Below are 21,671 nucleotides of genomic sequence, written 5' to 3' on the forward strand. Positions count from 1 at the left end.
TGCCATCTTTTGTCTTGTCAGATGAAGGTGAAATATTCCATTTCTCTTACCTCAATGGAGAACAAGGGAGACATCACTAGGCCATTCAGCCCACTGAGTCCAAAATGACCCTCCAAAGAGCATCCCCACCCTCACCCTTATCTCCCATAACCCCATATTTACCAAAGCCAATCCATTTAACCTGCACATCTCTGGATTATGGGAAGAAACCCACACAGGCTGGGTTAGTAAATTTGCGGACGACACTAAGGTCGGTGGAGTTGTGGATAGTGATGAGGGATGTAGTAAGTTGCAGAGAGACATAGATAGGATGTAGAGCTGGGCTGAGAGGTGGCAAATGGAATTTAATGTGGACAAGTGTGAGGTGATCAGAGTAATCAGAATGCAAAGTACTGGGCTAATGGTAGGATTCTTGGGAGTGCAGATGAGCAGAGAGATCTCAGTGTCCATGTACATAGATCCCTGAAAGTTGCTACCCAGATTGACAGGGTTGTTAAGAAGGCATACAGTGTTTTGGCCTTTATTAATAGAGGGATTGAGTTCCGGAACCAGGAAGTTATGCTGCAGCTGTACAAAACTCTGGTATGGCTACACTTGGAGTATTGTGTACAGTTCTGGTCTCCGCATTATAATAAGGATTTGGAAGCTTTGGAAAGGATGCAGAGGAGATTTACTAGGATGTTGCCTGGTATGGAAGGAATGTCTTACGAGGAAAGACTGAGGGACTTGAGGCTATTCTCATTAGAGAGAAGAATGTTGAGAAGTGACTTAATAGAAACATACAAAATAATCAGAGGGTTAGATAGGGTGAATAGGGAGAGCCTTTTTCCAAGTATGGGACGGCAAACACAAGAGGACACAACTTTAAAGTGAGGGGAGATAGGTATAAGACAGATGTCAGAGGTAGTTTCTTTACTCAGAGAGTAGTAAGGGTATGGAATGCTTTGCCTGCGTCAGTAGTAGATTCGCCAAGTTTAAGTGCATTTAAGTCGTCATTGGACAGGCAAATGGACGTACATGGAATAGTGTAGGTGGGATGGGCTTCAGATTAGTATGACAGGGTAGTGCAACATAGAGGGCCGAAGGGCCTGTACTGCACTGTAATGTTCTATATGTTCAGATATGGGGAGAATGTGCAAACTCCACACAGAGAGTTGCCCAAGGCTAGAATGAACCCAGATCCCTGGCACTGTGAGGCTGCAGTGCTAACCACTGAGCCACCAAGCCATCCACAGGGACCTTACTGTATTAGAGTTTATTTTTCTCTGCACCATCTCTGTACGTGTAACACTATATTGTGAATTCTGTCAATTACCTTAATGTACTTATGTAAGATATGATTTGCCTGATTAGTATGCAAAACAATACATCTTACTGTATCTCGATACATGACAATAATAAATCAAATCAAATTTTCTTCTCTTTCTCCTCTCATTTGTTTTGATATGGTGTCCAATTTTAATATTTTCTAGTACCGAAAGTGGCTTCTTAAACTCAAAATACCACTTGACCTGACTGCAGCCCCTTTGCTTTACCTGCCCAGCAATTTGCTTTACAGCAGCCGAGTTTCAGAATTGCAGGCACTGAATCCTGGGACCTGCGTAGTTCTCACTGAGAAATTTAGCAAAGAGATTGCTTCTGCAGTTCCAAAGGCTACACGTGTGCTGACTCTGATACTCCAGAGCTGACGGAATGGATAACGAGATGTGCTGATATTGAAGACACCCAGGATTTTGCACCTGATTTCATACACAAACACAAGAATCAGGAGCATGAGTGGACTATTTTCCCCATTCGGCACCTCTATTCTATAACATCATGGCTGTTTGGATTGTGGCTTTAACCCCATTTTGTTTCTCTGTCTCTCCACACACATCCCCTGCGGTCCCACTTCCCTTCACTAGTGGCATAGTAGTGTGACTGGGCCAGAAATCTGGAGTTCTTTACTAAAGTTCTGGGATCAAACACCTGACGGCAAATGGTGAAATTTGAATTGAGCAAAAATTAAAAGCTAGTCTAATGGTAACCATTAATCACTACCGATGAAATTAAAAACCCATCTGGTTCACTAATCTCCTTACCTGGTCTAGTTTACATATGAGCCCAGACCCATAGCAATGCAGCTGACACTTCATGTTCTTGGAAAGGGCCAAGCAAGCCACAATTCAAGGCCAATAAGGATGGTCAGTAAATGCCTGAATGTGCTATTATTTATTTTTACAACAAAAAGGACATAGTCTTCCAACCACAAAATATCCTTTGACCAATAACCTTTGCTTCCTAATCCAGCTTGCCAGTTTCCTTTTGATGTCATCACCATCTACTTTTCAAACCAGTCTGTCATGTTGGATCTGCCAAGGTCAACACAGACTACAATAAGCATGCCAACCTCATCAACCCACACCACATCTTTCAAAAAAAATACAATCAAGTTAAGGAAATTAAATTCAACAGGTTCAAAACTGAAAAGGAAACCAAAAGACCAGGTTTCTGGGAAAGGTGTGGAAATTCTAATTCCTGGCTGGAACATCAGACCTCTGAGAAAGCAGTCGGTGCCTCCAGGTCCTCAAAAAATGGAAATTCATTTGGGAATACTTACACAAGCTGAATGATAAAATCCAGTCAGGGCTCATTAAGGAGTTGTAAGATTAGAATTTCCTCGCTGGAGGAAAATATTTCACCCTGATTGTGACAAAGCTGAATGTGAGACAGTTAAGGGAGCCATGGTGCACCTGGAAAAGAAGACCAAAAAGGCCAGTTCTGCCCAAAGCAGAAGCAAGGGGACAGCCAGAAAGATGTGCCTTTTTGTGCATGTGAAACTCTGGTACAGTAAAGCTGTTGTTGGGTGGTAATTTGTGACCAACACACGCAGGCATAAAAAGAGTTTGTTGTTCCTTGAAAGTGGAGTAACAGGTAGACAGGGTAGTGAATAAGGCTTTTGTTACACTTGCCTTTAATGGTTAGTGCATTGAGTATAGGGGTTGGGAGGCCATGTTGCAGGTGTGCAGGACATTGGTTTTGGAATACTGCGTTCACTTCTAGTTTCCCTGCTATCGGAAAGATGTTGTTAAACTCGAAAGAGTTCAGAAAAGATTTACATGGGTGTTGCCAGATTTGGAGGGTTTGAGCTATAGGGACAGGCTGAATAGGTTGGGGCTATTTTCCCTGGAACATCAGATGCTGAGGGGGGACTTTGTAGAAATTTATAAAATCATTAACATTAAAACCATTCTTCACATAATTATATTAAATTAAAATTTAAAAACACAAGTGAATTTGTTGACATTTTTCTTGCTGACAAGTGGAAAAATGTTCAACAAGCAGGTGAAATGTTTTCAAAAGAAGTAGGTAGTGACAAAGGAAAGAATCAAGCAAGAAAGATTCTTGCTCTGTAGTCACCGTTGTAACGTAGGAAACAGAGCAGCAAATTGAATAAAACAAACTTTCACTGTTTTGGTGATGCTGAGTGAGGGCTAAAACTGGTGAAAAACATCAGGTTGCATTTCTTAGTTATAGTGTCATGGAAACTGTTATATCCACCTTTGAGAAAGCTAGAAGTTCAGTTGTTTGTGTCATCAGAAAGATGCTGCTCGTTGGATGCTGCCTGAACTGCTGTGCTCTTCCAGCACCACTGATCCAGAAAGACAGACCCTCCAACTGTCAAGACCTGACATTGAAGTGTCAATGTTCTCGTGTCTCTTCGGTAGGACATGGATACGGTGAAGAGTCAAGGTCTTTTTCCCAGCGTAGGGGAGTCCAAAACTAGAGGGCATAGGTTTAGGTTGAGAGGGGAAAAATTTAAAAGGGGCTTAAAGGGGCAATGTTTTTCATGCAGAGGGTGTTGTGATATGGAATGAACTGCCAAAGGAAGTGGTGGAGGCTGGTACAATTACAGCATTTAATAGGCATCTGGATGGGTACATGAATAGGAAGCATTTAAAGGGACATGGGTCAAATACTGGCAAATGGGACTAGATTAATTTAGATATCTGGTCGGCATGGACGAGTTAGACTGAAGGATCTGTTTCCATGCTGTACACCTCTATGACCCTATAACTGAAACTCTATGTGGGAAAGACAGAGTTTACGATGGACTCTGGGGTTGAGTTTAATGCTTAATTGGAGCAAACTCAAAAGGCCAAATGGCCAACTTCTGCTCCTGGTTTCCACATATGCCAAAGGTTCAATTCAAGAAATTTGAGACTCCTTGTTGTATGAGCCACTGAGAATGTAATTTATTTGACTTGAATTATTATTGTCACATGTACCTAGGTACAGTGAAAAGTTTTGCTTTAAGTGCAGCGCAGGCAGAACAAAGTTCATCACGGTGATAGAACAGAGCGTGGAATACAATGTTACAGAAATGAACAAAAAGCAAGATCAACATCAGCTTTGAAATTAGGTCCATTCAGCAGACTAATAACAGGAGGGAAGAAGCTGCTCTTGAACCTGTTAGTACATGTTTAAGCTTTTGTATCTTAGACCTGACAAAAAAGGTTAGGAGATATTATAACGTGGGTGGGAGAGGTCTTTGATGATGTTGGCTGCCTCTCCGAGGCAGTGAGAAGTGTAGATGGAGTCAATAGATGGAAGGTTGGCTTGTATAATCTATGGATTTTGCTAAATACAAGTTAAATATGAGAACAGATGAATCATGTTGATTCTGGTTTGATTGTTAACTGTAAATGTTTTTCCTGACCACTGGCTTTTTCATAAAGATAACTGTAGAAGTAAAATGTCAGGGCTATGAATAGAGCTTGTCTGTCAATCCTTGTTAATTTATCAGAATGTGAATTGTTTGGTAGATCCTGTTTAACAGAGACCTGTAAAATGCCTGCAGTTTCATAGAACAGTACAGCAAAGAACAGGGTCTTCGGCCCATGATGTTGTGCCAAAGATTATTCCTAATCTAAACTAAAATAACCTAACCTACGCACTCCTCAATTCACTGCTGTCCATGTGCATGACCAGCAGTCACTTAAATGCCCCTAATGACTCTGCTTCCACCAGCACCACTGAGAACACATTCCATGCACTCACAACTCTCTGTGTAAAGAACCTATCTCTGACCCCTCCTCTATACCTTCCTCCTAATATCTTAAAACTATGACCCCTTATGCCAATCAATCCTGCCTCTCTGGCTATTGACACTATCCACACCTCTCATTACCTTGCATACCTCGATCAGGTCACCTCTCTTCCTCCTTCTCCCCAGAGACAGAAGTCCGAGCTTAGTCAACCTCACTTCATAGGACAAGCTCTGCAGTCCAGGCGGCATCCTGGTAAATCTTCTTGCACGCTCTCCAAAGCCCCTGTATCTTTCCTACAATAGGGCGAACAGAACTGGACACAATATTCGAAGTTTGGTCTCACCAGGGTCTTGTAGAGCTGCAGCAAAACCTCGCAGCTCTTAAACTCGATCCTCCTGTTAATGAAAGCCAACATACCATTTGCTTTCTTAACAGCCCTATCCACTTTGGAGGCAAATTTGAGGGATCTATGCACTTGAACGCCAAGATCCCTCTGTTCCTCCACACTGCCAAGAATCCTGTCTTTAATCCTATATTCAGCATTCAATTTCGACCTTACAAAATGCATCACTTTGCATTTATCCAGGTTGAACTTCATTTGCTATTACTCAGCCCAGCTCTGCATCCTGTCTCTGTCACACTGCAGCCTGCAATAGCCCTTGATACTATAAACAGCACCTCCAACCTTTGTGTCATCGGCAAATTTACTAAGCCACCCCTCAACCTCCTCATCCAAGTCATTTATAAAACTACAAACAGCAGAGGCCCAAGAACAAAGCCCTGCGGGACACCATTGACCTCCAGGCAGAATACTTTCCATCTACAACCACTCTCTGCCTTCTATCAGCCAACCAATTCTGAATCCAGACAGCCAAACCTCTGTGTATCCCATAACTCCTGACTTTATGAATAAGCCTGCCATGGGGAACCTTATCAAAAGTCTTGCTGAAGTCCATATACACCACATCCACTGCTCGACCTTCATTGACCTGTCTTGTCACCTCCACAAAGAACTCAATAAGGTTTGTGAGGCATGATCTGCCCCTCACAAAGCCATGCTGACTGCCTTTAATCACGCTGTGCTTTTCCAAGTAGTCATAAATCCTATCCCTCAGAATTCTTTCCAAAACCTTGCTGACCACAGACGTAAGACTGACTGGTCTGTAATTGCCAGGGATTTCCCTAATACCCTTCTTGAAAAGAGGAACAACATTCGCCTCCCTCCAATCCTCCGGTATGACTCCCATGGGGAGTGACGAAGCAAAGATCTTCGCCAGCAACTTAGCAACCCCCTTTCTTGTTTCCTACAGCAGCCTAGATAAATCTGGTCTGGCTCTGGGGACGTATCAATCTTAATGCTTGCCAAAATCTCCAGCACATCAACTTCATCAATCTTGATCTGTTCAAGCCTGTTTCCCAGTTCTTCAAAGTTCTCATTCATAACAAGGTCGCTTTCCTTCGTGAAAACTGAAGCAAAAAACTCATTTAGGGCTTCCCCTATCTGCTCATACTCCATGGACAAGTTCCCTACGCTATCCCTGACCGGCCCTACCTTTTCCCTGATCATTCTCTTATTCCTCACGTTTGTGTGAAATGCCTTTGGGTTTGCCATAATCCTTCCTGCAAAGTCTTTTTCGTGCCCCCTCCTGGCTCTCCTCAGTCCATTTCTGAGCTCCTTTCTAGTAAGCCTGTAATTCTCTAAAGCTGTGCTAGATCCTCGCTTCCCTCCACCTTACCTAAGCTGCATTCTTCCTTTTGACGAGAAGCTCCTCTGTTCTTGTCATTCAAGGCTCCTTAACCTTACCCCTTCTTACCTGTCTCAGAGGAAGAATTTTGTGCACCACTCACAACAAATGTTCCTTAAATAGTCTCCATGTCTCTTATGCCCTTTCTGTGGAACAACTGCTCCCAATCTGTACTTCCCAACTCCTGTCTCCTTTCCTTATGCTATTCAGTCTGGGAAGCTAGCAACCAAAGCAAAAACTCCCCAAAAGCATATTTTATTACTACAAATTTAAAGCTACGTTAACATCTGAAAAGATATTGCTTAAGCAGCAGTTTGGCAAAATATATCTGCAGTCATGCTTCACAACGTAAACAGCAGGGCTGAGTGGAGGTTCTGTTGCTCCCTTCTAACTGCAGAAATCTCCATTATAATCCACACCAATTAAACAGGATAGCCAGAATCAAAACCAGTTCTGTAGCGTGCGTACATACATGCGTTTGTCCTTCTGGTCTCACTGGATACACACAACCCTTTTTAAAAAAAATTGTTGGTGGGACGTGGGCATTGATGGTTGGGACAGAATTTGTTGCCCGTTCTTAATGGCCCTTGAGGTGGTGGTGGTGAGCTGCCTTCTTTAACGACTGCTGTCCATCTGGTGCAGAGACACTCACGATATGTTGGGGAGGGAAATTCCAGGAGTTTGGCCCAGCAACAAAGGAATGGCATGTGGATTCAAGAGGAATTTGCAGGCACCAGTGCTCTCATGAATCTGCTGCTATTGACTTTCTAGGTAGTACAAGTTGTGGGTTTGGCAAGCACTGACAAATGACTCTTAAGTTGTGGTTGTGCACACTGTAGATAGCCCATGTTGCTGCTCCCGAGAATCAGTGGTAAAAGCTGCGAATATCGAAGGTGGTGCCAATCAGGTAGGCTGGTTTGTGCTGGACTGTCAAGCTTCTTGGGTTTTATTACCCATTCACGGGATGAGGATGTCACTGGCTAGGCAGCATTTATTGCCCATCCCTAATTGCCCAGAGAGCGGTTAAGAGTCAACCCGATTGCTGTGGGTCTGGAGTCACATGTAGGCCAGGCCAGGTAAGGATGGCAGATTCCTTCCCTAAAGGATATTAGTGAACCAGATGAGTTATCCAGACAATTGACACTGGATTGATGGTAAACAGCTAATTCTTGATTCCAGACTTTTACTGAATTCAAATTCCCCTACCTGCCATTGGACATAAGCCCCCAGAATACTACCTGGGTCTCTGGATTAACAGTCCAGCGATAATACCACTAGGCATCACATCCCTTTGTTGCCAGAGCTGCACTCATCCAGGAAATAATGTGCACAGAAATGAAGATGGTTTGAGAAGATTTGCAGCTCAGGTTGAGGTTCTGGAAGTAGGCTTGCTCACTGAGCTGGAAGGTTCGTTTCCAGATGTTTAGTCATCCTACTAGGTAACATGCTCAGGGGACCTCCAGGCGAAGCACTGCTGATAATTCCTGCTTTCTATATATATGTGCAGGTTTCTTTGGGTTGGTGATGACATTTCCTGTGGTGATGTCATTGCCTGTTCTTTTTCTCAGGGGGTAGCAGATGGGGTCTAACACATTATTAGCAGTGCTGCACCAGGACACCCACTGAAAATGTTACCTAGTAAGGTGACAAAATGTCTGGAAATGAACCTTCCAGCTCAGTGAGCAAACTTACATCCAGAAATGAAGATATCTGGGCCCACCCCCTTGCCCGCTGTCTCTCTGGTAAGGTGCAATAATTTCATGGGATTTGGGCATTACTGGGTTGGCCAGCATTTATTGTCCATTCCTAGTTGCTTTTGAGAAGGTGGCACTGAGCTGCCTTCTTCAGCATCTGCATTCCATCTACTGTCAAGACAACAGAGTTTTCTTTAGGGATGGATTTTTGATCCAGCAACAGTGAAGGAATAGAGATTACTTAAAAGTCACAATGGTGTGGGGCTTGGAGGGGAATTTGCAAGAAAACTAGAGATGATTAATAAATGCTGGCCCAGTCAGTGATGCCCATATCCCATCCACAAATAATTTTTAAAAATCTGCATGTAGCCAGTCAGACAAAGGTAAAGTCACCATAGTCCCAGAGGAGCACAGTGACAGGTGAATGGAGTTGTCTAGCTCCAGTGTTCCCTCTGGACAGCACTAAGTGAACAGAGAACCAGCAGTTTCTCATTCTCCTTCATTGTCTGAGCCCCATTACATCCTTTGTTGGAGGATCAGAATCAGGTTCGCCGTTTTTCGCACTCTCACTCCAACACCCAGGGGCAACCTTGGACCATACCACAAGACTGAAGAAAGAAGGAGGGAGAGAAAACAGAGGAGGAATGGGAGTGGGGATGGAGGGGAGGGAAGGGGGATGTGGAGGGGGAACGCAGATTAGGAAATGAAGAGAGAGTCCACTCTGAATAAAGATGGATTTTCTTTTCATTTTTATTACTGAGTGACATAGTATTTCCCCTCAGAGAAATGAGTTTATTTCCTTTTCTGTTTTACTATGATCCAGTATGAATTTCAACATGAAATACAGACAATGTATATTACACATTATCGATTCTTTTAATACATACAGTTTACATATAGAAAAAACACAACTCTGGCTCTGACCTCTGCTTGTAAAAGTCTCAGTAGACCAGAAACCAAGAAAACAAATAATCTTTGCACTAGTTGGACTTGAACCCAACACTGGGCACTTCTGAAGATTAATCTTCCGATGAGAGTTATTGCCCGGGGCCCAGATTGAAATTTCCAGCTTGGGGCACCCCAGCACATCACAGTCATTAAAGATAGTTGGGGCTCTCCTGTGTATTTAGTCTTGTAAAACGAAAATCACTTGAACAAGATCGGCACAAGCTACCGGCTTGCAAATCCTCTTGTCAACCATTCACCCAGTTACCGGTTCCTTCCTCACCCAAAGTCGCTAGTCTTCATCCAGACGCCGCCTTTTAGCTTGCAGTGGGCTGCTGTCGAGACCATCAGCAGAACAAGCTGGCTCCCTTGTGTCAGTTTGGTCACAGTGTTTGATGCCCAGTTCCACCTCTCGCTCATCCGCAGGGGACTGGGTGAAGGTTTTGCCGCTGAAGACATCCGCCAATTTCTCCTCAAAGAAAGAATGCAGCGTCTTCACAGACTCTGCCACTTCCTTGTCCTTCAAGAGAATGTGATTGGAAACAGTTTACATTAAAATCACTGCGACTGAACAATGAAAGAGGGCCAGATGAACATTAAAGAAAAAGTGCTTGACATCCCAGCAGAGGTGCTGACATTGAATCACGACCGAAATTCACAGAGCGAAAAAAACACATCTTTAAATCTACTTAGTCATCTGTGTGCTCCTCCTCCCCTGCGTCTAATTGAATCTACTGCCACAAACTTGCCTGAAGAGGAGAGAATAACGCAGGAAACGGAAAGGTAAGAGTAGCCTTCAGAAACTGGGATTGGGGTCCTTAAAGCACATTTCTGACACAAAAATGTAGAAGTGTTCTTTTGTTTACAAATGCCACACTGCAATTCTACAGTGGTTCTCCCATCGCAAATCTGGCACTTTGTGAAAACACAAAGGACATGGCACGTCATAGTTTTAATAGACTGTTTTAAAGGAGTGGAGAGAGAGCTGGGCGCAGCAGAGGGTTTTACCCTGGAAAAAACTGTCACATTATTATGTTCATGAAAAGCATAAGCAAGTAAACTGGCAAAAAATAAATCAACAGGGAATAACCAGCTATATTCTATTACCTGAACCAGTTTGCTGTATGTCTTAAACATTAATCGAACCTCCATCACAAATTCTTCAGGTCTGGAGTAATGGGGTGAGCTCATCTTCTCAAGTTTTCCTCTAATGGAAGACAGATTTACTTGTTGATTCTTCAACTGTAACAGATAGAAGAGTGAGGTCAGACTTGGGGAACGTAGTGTAAAGGTTAGACTCACAGAAAGGACAGTGAGAGGTCGGGCTTGGAGAAAGGACAGTGTGAGGTCAGACTTGACAAAGAGCAGATGGGGATGTGAAGTAAGATCTGAGTGAATTTGCTGAAGGTTGGCTCATGTATGAAAAAGATGACTAGAATTGTGTGCAGACATAAAGAAAAGTCATTTCATTTACATAAAACGCCTTTCAGAATATCAAGATGTCCCCAAAGTACCTTTTCGCTAATGATGCCCTTCTGAATTGCAGCCACTGTGTTTCAGTGCAAGGTCCAATAAAAAAAGAGAAATAATATATTGCAGTGATACTGGATAAGGGGTGCACACAGCCACGGACATTAGGAGAACGTGCCTGACCTTCAATGTAGCAACATGACTTCACTGTAACCCATCAGGACAGACCAGATCTCAACTTAATGTCTCATTCTGAAAACAGAAACACCAATAGGGTAGCACTCCTCCGTGCTGACACTGGGACTGAGAGTCTGGGGCATCAAGTCAGGCCTCTGGAGCAGGGATTTAAACCACAGATTACAGGACTACTGACTGATACAGGATCCTTTATCTATTACAGATGACCTGGATATATATGATACCTTCATTTATAAACAAGTTGAATAAGAGAATGTCACAAAATGAAGACCTATTCTTCATATACGTACTTGCAAGAGACCAGTAGGATTCTGGAGAGCATGACTCCTCTTATGAGAGAGAAGCAACAACAGCAAATGTTCACATTTCTGTAAAACAACAATGAGTCACACAAGGCTGGCAGCAGTCTTACACCTAGACAATGTGTACAAACAATAAAACTAAAGAATTGCAAATGATGGAAAACAGAAACAAAAACAGACATTGCTGAGAAAACTCAGCGGGTCAGGCAGTACCAATGATGTTTCGGGACCAGTAACCCTATGTTCTGAAGGAGGATCACAAGACCCTAAACATTAACTCTGCTTTCCCTTCACAGATGGGTGCCAGCCTTTCTGAATTTTCCCAGTCATTTCTGTTTTTGTTTCTGTGTACAAGGAATAACTGGGAACTCTTTCTGACCGTGGTGGCTTTGCTTCTTGCATTTAAATTCCCAGGGTGTAACTTGGATAAGTACAAATCACGTTGGGGTTGCAGTTGGATAATTATCAAGCCATGCGCGCATCCGTTTTGTGCGATCTTTGACCAGTGAATGGTAGCAGTGCAGTCTCTACTGTCAGGTGTCAGCTTTACCTGGGTATGTGCACATCCCTTGCACTTTCCAGAAGGACTCTTTGCTTTTCTGGCATCCCTGATCCTCAACTAGGGTCCACCTGAGCAATGACTGGACCTGTATATTTCACCCCGGTGAGCCCAGGGAGCATCAGTGGCCAGTTTCTCACTGGGGTGTATCACAGCAGAGTCAATCCTCCTCTCCCGGTGTACTGCAGTAAGGTTTACGATGGGGAGCAGTCGGTAGCAAAAAGAGAGGCTAATCCTGCCTGCTCTCGTCTGCAGCCACTCAGGGCTAATGGCTGTACCCTAACTGCTGCCTTTAGCTGAGAAGAGCTAAGTCAGCACAAACCATAGTGACAACTCAGAATCATAAACGTCTATGTGCATTGTAGCAACTCAAATTTAACTCTCATCTTAGAAAGTCACGCAACACAACAAGAACCCTGTTCATACAGCCTCTGAACACCGACGCTCAGTTTTAGTACAAACCCTCTGATCGAGAGCACCAAGACACCCTGATGCAGAACCACTTTCAGCTTCCAATGCTGCGGCTGAACTTTCATTCTGGATTTCAGATGCTGCCAAATCTACACACAATGAACATGTCCATTCAACACTGCCGAGAGAGAGAGGGAGAGAGAAAGAAAAACACAGGTCAATCACAACTGTTTATAACACATAGGTAACACATGGCATTGCTCGAAATGTATTTTAGAATAATAGGTGCATCGTAATGCACTGCATTGAGTAACACTTTTGAGAACTATAAAAAAGGTCTACAGGCAGTGATGAAGATGCTTTTGCCAGGAGGTCTGCCATGATGTGCCACATTTGCCTGCCTTCTGCAATCCTTGCACATCTGCTGTCAGTCATCTACAACCATTGCATGCCATCCACCACCCAACTGCATCCAGGTTGATGCCTCTTTCAGCTGCCTTCCACTTAGTGCACAGTTTTACAAGGACGATACCAATACTCTGAGGTTGCACCCATCAGGAAAAACTGAACAGCGAATTGCGGAGAAACTCATTACCCAGACAGTGGTCAGAATGAGGAGCTCACTACCACAGAAAATAGATAGGCATAAAAACATTTAAGAGGGAGCTAGGCAAATGTGCTCGGAGGGAAGAAGCTTATGGGGCAAATAGGTTGCGATAAAAAGGGGAGGAAAAAGTAAGTTTGCGTCAATTGGGACAATTTGTCTGTTTCAGAATTGTAAAATCCCACAGGACCATAAGGCTGCTCTCTCATTCGAGACAGCACGCGAGAGACAGAGAGATGACTGGTGATGGTTTAACCCAAGGGTCAGGTTAAACCATCACCAGTGGGCCCTTTATGGTGACCTCAGCCAGCATGAGAGTTGAACCTGTGCTGTTAGCATCACTCTGCAATGCCTAGCAAACCAACCTCTGTTCTGGATCTCTACGTGAAGCATCATTCTGCTGCTGTGATCGGAGGGGAGTTTAAACTGGCCTGTCCTAAGTCTGCAAAATCCAACCATAGCCTAAGGCTCATACAGCTTCTTTTGTTGCTTGGCCAAGGAACCTCATTAATAAAACAAGTGTGCCAGCTTCAGGTTGCAGCTCAGTAACACCGAGTACTGGATGACTGATTTGCCTCTGTACAAAGATCAACTGCAAGGTATGACAATTCAGCAGTCCACGAATGGGAATCGTTACAGTTGCAGAGATCAGCACTGCAACAGAGTGGATTCTCCAGGTCATGGTGTGTTCCAAGTTGGCAGGAGTTACAAGTTGGATCACTACAGGGAGAAAGAAAACCAGCCATAGCTTTCAGTCCAAAACTACTTCTCCAGGAGTTTTCTGCAAAGTGCTCAAGTGCATCACTCCTTAGGATGACAACGGGCTAAAGAGAAAATGTGGCAGCCATGGAAGGTGACATTGTCTACACTGCTGCACCTAGCTGGACTGACAAAGCAGCTTTCCAAATACAGTATGATTTGAACCTCACCCATGTTGGCACTCACCTTGGCACACTGGACAAAGCAGGAACATGGCAATCAATGTGAAACACCTTTAGACAGCGACGACAACACGGTAGCTCGCCTCCTTTCCCACAAACGACACAGACGACCTCATCAGACTCTTCACCCTTCTCACTGACGCTGCACAGCGGGGATGCCTTGAGGTCTGGAATGCTCCCGGGTGACTTCTCACTGGGGGAAGGCGTGGGGCTGAGGGGGTGGTGCTGGTGGGAGCGCTTGGTTCCTACCTCTGTCCTCTCGCTGAACACAAATTCAATGTCTGTTTCTGACGCAGGAGAGGCTGAGTTCGGTGGGGTCAGTGTGCTCTCCAGAGTTGGTGTCTGCAGGTTAGAGACAGTTATTATTTCCTGTGCTGGGAGTTGTAGCTTAGAATTGGGGGGGAGGAGGAGGAGGAGGGAGTTGGCGAGTGGTGTTGGGCTTGGGGGTGGGTAATTTTAAAATTAGAGCAAAGACAAAACATTGTGAAATCTGGATCACTCTCCCAAAAATCATGATGATTTTGGGTTGGAGGAGACTCAATTGGAAATTTCAAACCCAAGATAGAGATTTTTTTGTTAGGCAACAGTAATAACGGGAACAAAGCCAAGGTGGGAATGGACAATATCAGTCATAATCTAATCTAAAATGCAGATTTAAGAGGATGTTCCTAATTATTAATCTTGCATTGTCTTCATGGAATCACAGAATTGCAAGAGCACAGAGGGAGGCCATTTCGCCCACTGTCTGAAGAGAATACCCAGTACCATTCCACCTCATCTTTTCCCCAAAACCCTGTATATTCTGTTTCAGATAATAACCTAATTTCCCTCTCAACTCAACCTGCTCCTGCTTCACTCTTAGACAGCTCATTCCAGAATCGAACCACTCACTGCTAGGAAACGTTTCTTCTCATGTCATTATTGGTTCTTTTAACTTTTACTTTAAATCTGTGCTTTCTCATTTCTGACTTGTCCATTAATGGGAAAAGCTTTGTTCGAATACCCAGCTTTCTGCCAATACCCATGATTTTGAACAACTCTATCAATCCCCTCAGAAACTTCACATCAAGGAAAGCAGCCTCGAATACTCTAACTCATTCCTGAAAACATTATCATCAAGTTTTTCCAAAGATTGCCTAGAACTGGATTCCACACTTCAGTCGAGACCAAACCAGTTGCCTTACTGTCTAGCAATTCCTTTTTCTGTTTCACTTCACCTACTCTTCCCCTCAGGCATGACATGGTGGAGCACAGCATACAACCACCTCTGCTGATGGCACACAGCAAGGTAATACAGAAGTCAGCTTTCAGCCACACAGCACCACGAAGATACAAAACTGGGAGAAGTGGTTTATCCCACCAAAATATGTAAAGCATTGGGATTTATGTCCAAGAGCATTAGGCACAATTCAACAGCTGTGAATTGGCTTAGATAGTGGAGTGTAGGCTGAGAGCAGCAGGTGTTACTGCTGCACACCATTCTATCTTCCACTGGTATTCAGGTGAGCACTTTGTAGTGGGTTAGCAATCAGAAATGAGAACCTACTTGATTTTCCTCCTCGTTGGCCCAAATGATGGAGGTCAGTGCAGTACCCCGGCTAAGATACAAGTTGGCAACTGAAGCTGGCATCTTCCCAAGTTCATTACACATTGTATTACAATCTCAGCTCTCTCCTTTCACATAAAAGCAGGATATTCTGGAAACGTTCACCAGGTTAGGCAGTGACAGGAGCAGCACCAAAAGTAGGATAGAGTTTACATTTCAGGGTGCTTATTGCCTGGCCTGCCAAGCTTTTCTGTTTGTATTTCAAATTTCTCGTGTCTGCAGTATTTGGTTTAAACAATAAGTTACTGCAATTTGCTGCCAAAATATTCAGCGCCTCTATCACTGTAACTGCAGCATATGATATCTACAAGTTACAAACCAGTAGCTTTCTAGTGATATGGAAGACTTGTCACCACCATGCACCTGTACTGCATGAGACCTGGAACATATATCAATAACAAATAAGGAATTTCAATAGTATTGTGTCTGCCACCTCCTCCTGATTCAAACAAACTCCACTGTCTATTTTGAAGCCTGCTCCATAAGCATTCACCTTGCAAAAATTAATTATGATACACTGGACACTGTGGCCTGACAGCCAAAGAGTGTATCTCGCATCAGGTCCTGTTTTCTCAACTCTTAAATGCCCACAATCCAGGAAAGGACAATGAAAATGCTTCAAATAGAGTAAAACCCTCGTGAAGCCAGTGGTATCAACATTAATGACAGGGCAAGGATTGCTACCAACCTATGAAGCAGCATCGTGCTTGGCACCCAGACGTTTTAAGGGTGAGGCAGAACAGCAGCAGAGAAGGAAAGCAAATACTTCACTCTGTACATTATCTCATGGAATCATCCTGCCCTGTGTGCCAGGTCAGTGGGTCAAGAAGCAGCCTGTTTAGTCACACGAAGATCCATTGCAGAAGCTCAGCACATCAAGCCATCCTTGAACAGAGGTACAGTTAATAATGAAGTCAAAAGCAGCAAGTCATTGAGGCAGTTCAACAACACATCCCAAAACCATGAGTCCCACCATCTAGGGGGTCAAAGGCAGCAGGGTGTGAGAATATTCTCACCGCCCCATTTCAAGACACATGCCATCTTCAACTGGCCATATAATCGTTGCTCCTACATCACCACTGGAGGAGGTTGAGAGGTGATTTGACGGAGGTATTCACAATCATATGAGGGATCTGAACAGAAGGTAAAAAAAATACTATTCCACATGCTGGAAGGAGAGCAAAGAGGCATTCTCTTCAGAAAGCCTCTGCAGGCAATGGGCGAAATGGCCTCCCTCTGTGCTCTAGCAATTGAGGGTGGCCATTTCGCCCATTGTCTGCAGAGGCTTTCTGAGGAGAATACCCAGTACCATTCCATCTCACCTTTTCCCCAAAACCCTGTATATTCTGTTTCAGATAATAACCTAATTTCCCTCTCAACTCAACCTGCTCCTGCTTCACTCTTAGACAGCTCATCCAGAATCGAACCACTCACTGCTCGGAAACGTTTCTTCTCATGTCATTATTGGTTCTTTTAACTTTTACTTTAAATCTGTGCTTTCTCATTTCTGACTTGTCTATTAATGGGAAAAGCTTTGTCCAATCTACTCTGCCAATACCCATGATTTTGAACAACTCTATCAATCCCCTCGGAAACTTCACATCAAGGAAAGCAGCCTCGAATACTCTAACTCATTCCTGAAAACATCATCATCAAGTTTTTCCAAAGATTGCCTAGAACTGGATTCCACACTTCAGTCGAGACCAAACCAGTCGCCTTACTGTCTAGCAATTCCTTTTTCTGTTTCACTTCACCTACTCTTCCCCTCAGGCATGACATGGTGGAGCACAGCATACAACCACCTCTGCTGATGGCACACAGCAAGGTAATACAGAAGTCAGCTCTTTCAGCCACACAGCACCACGAAGATACAAAACTGGAAGAAGTGGTTTATCCCACCAAAATATGTAAAGCATTGGGATTTATGTCCAAGAGCATTAGGCACAATTCAACAGCTGTGAATTGGCTTAGATAGTGGAGTGTAGGCTGAGAGCAGCAGGTGTTACTGCTGCACACCATTCTATCTTCCACTGGTATTCAGGTGAGCACTTTGTAGTGGGTTAGCAATCAGAAATGAGAATTTACTTGATTTTCCTCCTCGTTGGCCCAAATGATGGAGGTCAGTGCAGTACCCCGGCTAAGATACAAGTTGGCAACTGAAGCTGGCATCTTCCCAAGTTCATTACACATTGTATTACAATCTCAGCTCTCTCCTTTCACAACAAAAGAAGGATATTCTGGAAACGTTCACCAGGTTAGGCAGCGACAGGAGCAGCACCGAAAGTAGAATAGGGTTTACATTTCAGGGTGCTTACTGCCTGGCCTGCCAAGCATTTCTGTTTGTATTTCAAATTTCTCGTGTCTGCAGTATTTGGTTTAAACAATAAGTTACTGCAATTTGCTGCCAAAATATTCAGCGCCTCTATCACTGACGCACGGTAACTGCAGCATATGATATCTACAAGTTACAAATCAATAGCTTTCTAGTGATATGGAAGACTTGTCACCACCATGCACCTGTACTGCATGAGACCTGGAACATATATCAATAACAAATAAGGAATTTCAATAGTATTGTGTCTGCCACCTCCTCCTGATTCAAACAAACTCTACTGTCTATTTTGAAGCCTGCTCCATAAGCATTCACCTTGCAAAAATTAATTATGATACACTGGACATTGTGACCTGACAGCCAAAGAGTGTATCTCGCATCAGGTCCTGTTTTCTCAACTCTTAATGCCCACAATCCAGGAAAGGACAATGAAAATGCTACAAATAGAGTCAAACCCTCTTGAAGCCAGTGGTATCAACATTAATGACAGGGCAAGGATTGCTACCAACCTATGAAGCAGCATCGTGCTTGGCACCCAGACGTTTTAAGGGTGAGGCAGAACAGCAGCAGAGAAGGAAAGGAAGGAAAGCAAATACTTCACTCTGTTCATTATCTCATGGAACCATCCTGCCCTGTGTGCCAGGTCAGTGGGTCAAGCAGCAGCCTGTTTAGTCACACGAAGATCCATTGCAGAAGCTCAGCACATCAAGCCATCCTTGAACAGAGGTACAGTTAATAATGAAGTCAAAAGCAGCAAGTCATTGAGGCAGTTCAACAACACATCCCAAAACCATGAGTCCCACCATCTAGGGGGTCAAAGGCAGCAGGGTGTGAGAATATTCTCACCGCCCCATTTCAAGACACATGCCATCTTCAACTGGCCATATAATCGTTGCTCCTACATCACCACTAGGTCAAAAATCATGAAACACCCAGTCCAGCAGCACTATGGAAAAACCATCTCCACATGGTCTGTAGCAAGGATTCAAAATTAACTTCATCACCACTTTCTCAAAGTAACTAAACTTGGATAATAAATAACGGTGTGGCACCCACACCACACAAATGAATTTAAGAACTGAATGAATTCATCATCCACTGAGTAAAACATTTGATGCATGTTTTATTGAAGAGCAGAAAATCTCTTTTATAATCTCATTCACACGCTTTAATTAGCAGGAATAATATGGCATCCCAAAAGACTTAATTATACTCTCCAGGTTTCTCAAAAATAGAAAATCATAATTTGAGAATACTCTGTTTGTAATGAACAGAATTTATAATGAGTCTATTCACAATATGTTAAGGAGTTACTTCTATTATTATTATTATAACTAAGAGAAATGAAACCGCTGTGCATATCCTTGGCATACTGGGAATACATGCTGCACAAGTATGCTTTAAGCCTCCAGTTTTCCACTCCGAGCAAGTGCCAAGGAACAGTGCAACAGCATTCCTCTTTAGGCCGCAAGGTCTATGAAGATTCAGTTTACAGTTCTTAATTACAGGCTAGGTATTTTGTTCTTCACTGACCTAAATCAGCACCAGCAGGTTCAGTTTTATGAACATGTCAACAGACTGTCTTCAATCAGATAACAGTTACTCTGCAAGGCCACCTCATGCATGGATTTGAGAGAGTAAGGAACAGGGTCGCAGAGGTGAAGTATTCTTTGTGAATTTCAAGAGCGACAGCATTTGCTTTGCAACAAGAGACTTTGAAGTGATCTCAAAAATGGAAAGGAAGTGCTAGTTGATGAAAACAAACTGTTTGCTGTGGAGAAAGGTTCTCATAGAAGAGGCAATATCCACAGCTGAAAAAACACACACAGCACACAATCATAACAATTACAGACCACTCAGCCCATTAAATATGTGCTGAGTTCAAATTCTTCAAATCTATTCTGAAACAATTTCCTTTTATTGTTTTAAACCAAACCTTTTCAACAAAAGAACTGTCTGATACTGACATTTCTATTTGTGAACTTAAAATGAATTATCCACTAACTTGATTGAGTTAATAAGTGGCAGAGTGATGACAGAATTGAATGCAGGAAGAAAATTACTGAGATTTAATAGAGGTATTCAAAATAATTAAAGATTTTGACAACGTAAGCATAAGAAATCTGCTCCCACCGGTGGGAGAGTGAGTAACCAGATTTAAATCCAGTTGGCAAAACAACATGAGGGGAGACAAGGAGGCTTTTTTAAAAAAATACTGCAAATTGTTGCATTCTGGAAAGCACTGCCTGAGGGAGCAGTGGAAGCAGTTTCAAAAGGAGTCTATAATCTGGAGTTTAGAGAAACAAGGTGATCGCTTTCAAATATACAAAATTTGAACAGGCTCAAAGGGGTGGATACAGAAAGGATACTTTCCCTGATTTTGGGAGGAGGCAGGGTGGGGGAGACAGTCTCAGGATCAGGGCTGATCATTGTGGACTGAGATAAAGAGGAATTTGTTTGCCAAGAAGGTTGACAATTTTTAAATCTCTCTGTCCAAGATGACGGTAGAGCTCAGTGGATGAATTTGATCAAGGCTGAGATCAATACATTTCTCCATTTTAAAAATACTTAGGCAATAGTGCAGGAAAGTGGTACTGAAATTAAACTTCAGCCAGAGTCATGCAGCACAAAGATAGACCCTTCGGTCCAACTGGTCCGTGCCGAACATAATCACAAACAAAACTCGTCCCAGCTGCCTGCTCCTGGACATATCCCTTCAAACTTTTCCTATTGGTGTACTTAATCAAGTATCTTTTAAATGCTGTCATTGTGCCATTTCCTCAGAATTTCATTCTGCACACTAAGTACCCTCCGCATTTAAAAAATTGCCTCTCATGTCTTTTTAAAATTTTTCTCCTCTCACCTTAAAAATATACCCCCTACTCATAAAATCACCCTTCCTAGGGAAAAAACACCTGCTATAGCCATATCTATACCTGTCATGATTTGATCTCATTGAATAGCTGTATGGGCTCAAAGGATTGATTGGCCTACTCCTATTTATGTTTGTATTAATGTAACCCATAACATTTTCAGATAAACACATGGAATTCATTTATGGGAATGCAAGCGTTGGATTACAAATTCTGCCAATTTTGAGTCAAAGAACAAGTCCATATATACCCTGAAGGATGGATTCAAAGGCAAACCATCTCCTTCGATGACGATCAGGCTGAATTCATCCTGGCCACTGCCAGGTAGCAATTTGAAGGTTGGAAGCTCAGTGTCAGTGGACAGATCAATCTGCAAGCGTTCTAACCGCACATATGGAACCTTCGCCCTGAGCTTGGATTCAACACTGGAGTTGGAACTATAATCAGAAAGAAAAGCATTCCTCTTTATGCAATACCAGAAATCAAACAGTTAAAACAGTCAGAAATTGAAGTTGCACTAGTTGAGGTGAAGTGAATGTACTGTAGCCAAATTTGCAGATGACACAAAAATATGGCAAGTTGTGAGAGGGATACAAACAGTTCACAGAGAGATATTAGGTCAAGTAAGTTGGCAAAAGTCGGACTAATGTGGGAGAATGCAAAACTGCTCATTTTTGAAGAGAGAACAAAATAAATGAATATATTTCAATGGAGATAAACTGCAGAAAGCTGCACCACAAAGGGACTTGGGTAGGCTTGCGGACAAAATACGAAGCTAGTACACAGGTGCAGCAGATAATCACAGACTCCCTACAGTGTCGAAACAGGCCATTCGGCCCAACAAATCCACATCAACCAGGAAGGATAATGGAATGTTGGTCCTCATTTCAAGGGGGTGGAATGTAAGAGTAGGAAAGTCTTACTGCAACTGTACAAGGTACTGGTGAGACCACATCTGGAG

The 21,671-nt window shown here is 43.2% G+C and overlaps 1 protein-coding gene across 2 annotated transcripts in view; it reads right to left on the reverse strand.

Moving 5' to 3' along the window:
- Positions 1–9,195: 9,195 nt before the first annotated feature.
- Positions 9,196–21,671, reverse strand: part of LOC132831383 (transcription intermediary factor 1-beta-like) — a 102,028-nt gene continuing 89,552 nt past the window's right edge. For both annotated transcript variants that reach the window (XM_060849502.1, XM_060849501.1), the window contains 6 exons: positions 20,961–21,147; positions 13,904–14,241; positions 12,406–12,532; positions 11,373–11,450; positions 10,522–10,656; positions 9,196–9,934 (listed from right to left, as the gene is read on the reverse strand). In XM_060849502.1, the coding sequence (XP_060705485.1) occupies positions 9,707–9,934; positions 10,522–10,656; positions 11,373–11,450; positions 12,406–12,532; positions 13,904–14,241; positions 20,961–21,147 (1,093 nt within the window). In that variant the 3' untranslated portion in view covers positions 9,196–9,706. The remainder of the gene's footprint in view (positions 9,935–10,521; positions 10,657–11,372; positions 11,451–12,405; positions 12,533–13,903; positions 14,242–20,960; positions 21,148–21,671) is intronic.

Source organism: Hemiscyllium ocellatum, chromosome 33, assembly GCF_020745735.1.
Source record: "Hemiscyllium ocellatum isolate sHemOce1 chromosome 33, sHemOce1.pat.X.cur, whole genome shotgun sequence".
In the NCBI taxonomy this organism is placed as follows: Eukaryota; Metazoa; Chordata; class Chondrichthyes; order Orectolobiformes; family Hemiscylliidae; genus Hemiscyllium; species Hemiscyllium ocellatum.